The sequence below is a fragment of the Cariama cristata genome, unplaced genomic scaffold (assembly GCF_000690535.1).
Source record: "Cariama cristata isolate BGI_N322 unplaced genomic scaffold, ASM69053v1 scaffold38561, whole genome shotgun sequence".
NCBI lineage: Eukaryota > Metazoa > Chordata > Aves > Cariamiformes > Cariamidae > Cariama > Cariama cristata.
This window is the reverse complement of record NW_009600527.1, coordinates 235-2960: the sequence shown is the minus strand read 5'-3', so window position 1 is coordinate 2960 and position 2726 is coordinate 235. Positions and strand designations below refer to the sequence as shown.

The following is a 2726-nucleotide window of genomic DNA, read 5'->3' as shown; positions in this document are numbered from 1 at the left end:
GCGGGGCGGCGGGAGTCGGGCTGGCCTAACCCCGGGGGCCTCTTTAAAAAAGAGATGGGGTGCCACAGGTTGTCCGTTTAAGGAACGATTGCGCAGCAATACGAAGAGATTAAGACAGTCCAGATCAGACCCTTTTTAAGGCTCCTGTGAGAATTCGCTGTGACAGTTACAGAGATGCCTGGTTTAGGGATCCACCTAGAGAGCTGAGTGAAAGGTGCGAGCCTTGTGGTGCACTCTTAAATTTCTACAGTTTATTTTTTTACATTTTAACATGTTGAGGTTTTAATGCTGCTCTATGCACTGGTCCAGGTTTCTTTGGATAGTTGCAGTGTTTTTCTTGCTATAGCAACTCCTGGATGATTACCCAAAATGTTTCATTGTGGGAGCAGACAACGTGGGATCCAAGCAGATGCAGCAAATCCGTATGTCCCTGCGTGGGAAGGCTGTCGTGTTGATGGGGAAGAATACAATGATGCGCAAAGCTATTCGTGGTCATCTGGAGAATAACCCTGCCTTAGAAAAGTGGGTAACCCTGTCCGAATGTACTCCTGGATCCTTTGTCTGGGAGGAGGAGACGTCTGAGAAGCAGAACTGAAGGCTGTCATCTTTCTTTCAGGCTGCTGCCTCACATCCGTGGGAATGTGGGCTTTGTCTTCACCAAGGAAGATCTGACTGAGATCCGGGACATGCTGCTGGCTAACAAGGTAGGGGACATCAGCCCTCACCGTGTCTCTGGGCTGGCAGATAAGGAATTGAAAATAAAACGGAATCTTCTTGGGGGATACCTGATTATACCTTAGGGGTTGGGAACTAGAACCCTGCAGCCATAGCCAAATTGCTGAAGTTCAGCTGTCTCACTTGTGTGTGCTATCCACTCTGGAGGAATGCTTTAGGAAGGAATTGATGCCATCCCATGAGACCTGAGAGGTGAGCATTCTTCCAGCTTCTCATTTCCCCTTTCTCCAGGTGCCAGCCGCTGCCCGTGCCGGTGCTATTGCTCCTTGCGATGTGACTGTGCCAGCCCAGAACACTGGTCTCGGACCTGAGAAGACCTCCTTTTTCCAGGCCTTGGGTATCACCACGAAGATTTCCAGAGGGACCATTGAAATTCTGGTTAGTGAGCAGCGTCCTGCTGTTGTTGAAGCTCTTCCTTGGCTGGAGGGCCCTGACTGCGGTAGCTGAGGAAACTGTAAAGGTCAAAGCTCCCATTAGTGCTGAAATACTGTATCAGCAGTCTGACTGCTGCATGTTGGGAACTCGAAGGAGGTTGTCTGGCTTGGCCCTGGTGTGCAGTGTGGGGGATTTACGTTCTCCATTAGATCTCAGCTGCGTGGGTAACGCTCTGCTGGAGGAACTCGCAGGCGAGCTACCTATAGGTAATGCAGGAAGGGTGCTGCCTTTCTCCTAACTGAGATGTACCTGCTTGCGTGGTCTAGACCTTTCTCAACTTGTGGGTCTGAACTTGGAGCCTGTTTTTGTTGTGCTCATTTGTTCCTTCAGTTCCGTCTCTTGCTGTTGGAAATGTGCGTTTGTGTCCAGTAGCATTAACATGCACGATTTTCTTTGTGCATATTTGCTCCTTTTCCCCTTACTTTCTCAGAGTGATGTGCAGCTGATCAAGACCGGAGACAAAGTGGGTGCCAGTGAAGCCTGAACATGCTGAACATCTCGCCCTTCTCTTTCGGGTTGGTGATCCAGCAAGTCTTTGACAATGGCAGCATTTACAATCCTGAAGTGCTGGACATCACTGAGGAGACCTTGCACAAGCGCTTCCTGGAGGTGAGTGCCACCACCTGTATCCGTTATGTTCTACTTCTCTGCTTCGCTACAGTGGCATCCAGTGCTGCCCCAGAATGAAGTATCATGTCTGGTATTTTCTGCGAGGTCCTACAGAGCCAGGAGCTCTCCCTGCCGCCCTGCAAAAACAGTCTGTCAGGGAGTGCCTTCTGTGGGCTTTTTCATCTGAAGCTACTTCAGAAAGTGTTTGAGGCCATTTAAGTTTTGATGCCTTGTCTAATTTCCCTGGAGGTGTGTTACTTGTGTGCATTGGATGCTGTCCCTCGTTACGCTGGCAGAGTAGAAATGTGCTATCATCTGCTGTGGTTTCTAGTCCGGGTTATTTCTCAGACCACAGAATCATGAGTCTCTCTCCTCACAGGGTGTTCGTAATGTTGCCAGCGTCTGTCTGCAAATTGGGTACCCGACTATTGCTTCTGTGCCCCACTCCATTGTCAACGGGTACAAGCGGGTCCTAGCTGTGGCAGTGGAGACCGACTACACCTTCCCGCTGGCTGAAAAGGTAATGGCTGAGTCTGATCTGCTGCAAAGAGGCACTTTCTGTTTACAGAAGCACCTTGTCTGTCACCTAGTTTGAAAAGACGCAGACCCCCCTGTGAGTGAGAGACCTGTCCTGAAAGGGGGCACTTGCTTCCATGTTGTGTGTGAATGGCAGGAGAAAGCTGAATTACCTGGTGTTCCTTCCTCCCTGGGGCTATGACACTGGAGTATAGCTGAAATGTCTTTGATTCTTCATGTACGGCAGTGACAAGTGCATCTGTTTGGCTTCTGGCAACCTGCGAGTGTTGCCTGTATGATTGCAAAGGTTCAATCCTTCAAAATGTTTGTTTCCTTTGAGTTCACCTTTTTTTTCCTCCCCCCCTTTTGCAGGTGAAGGCCTTCCTGGCAGACCCGTCTGCTTTTGTGGCGGCCATACCTGTGGTAGCTGA

General features: G+C 49.9%; 1 protein-coding gene across 1 annotated transcript in view; it reads left to right on the top strand.

Annotated features, from left to right (window-relative positions):
• Positions 1-346: 346 nt before the first annotated feature.
• RPLP0 (ribosomal protein, large, P0) overlaps positions 347-2726 on the top strand; it is a gene marked incomplete at its 5' end in the record, with an annotated part of 2511 nt that continues 131 nt past the window's right edge. Inside the window, 7 exon segments of the mRNA XM_009710048.1 lie at positions 347-522; positions 617-704; positions 967-1113; positions 1601-1646; positions 1649-1779; positions 2159-2299; positions 2668-2726. The exon segment at positions 2668-2726 is cut by the window's right edge and continues 22 nt beyond it. Of these exon segments, the coding sequence (XP_009708350.1) occupies positions 347-522; positions 617-704; positions 967-1113; positions 1601-1646; positions 1649-1779; positions 2159-2299; positions 2668-2726 (788 nt within the window).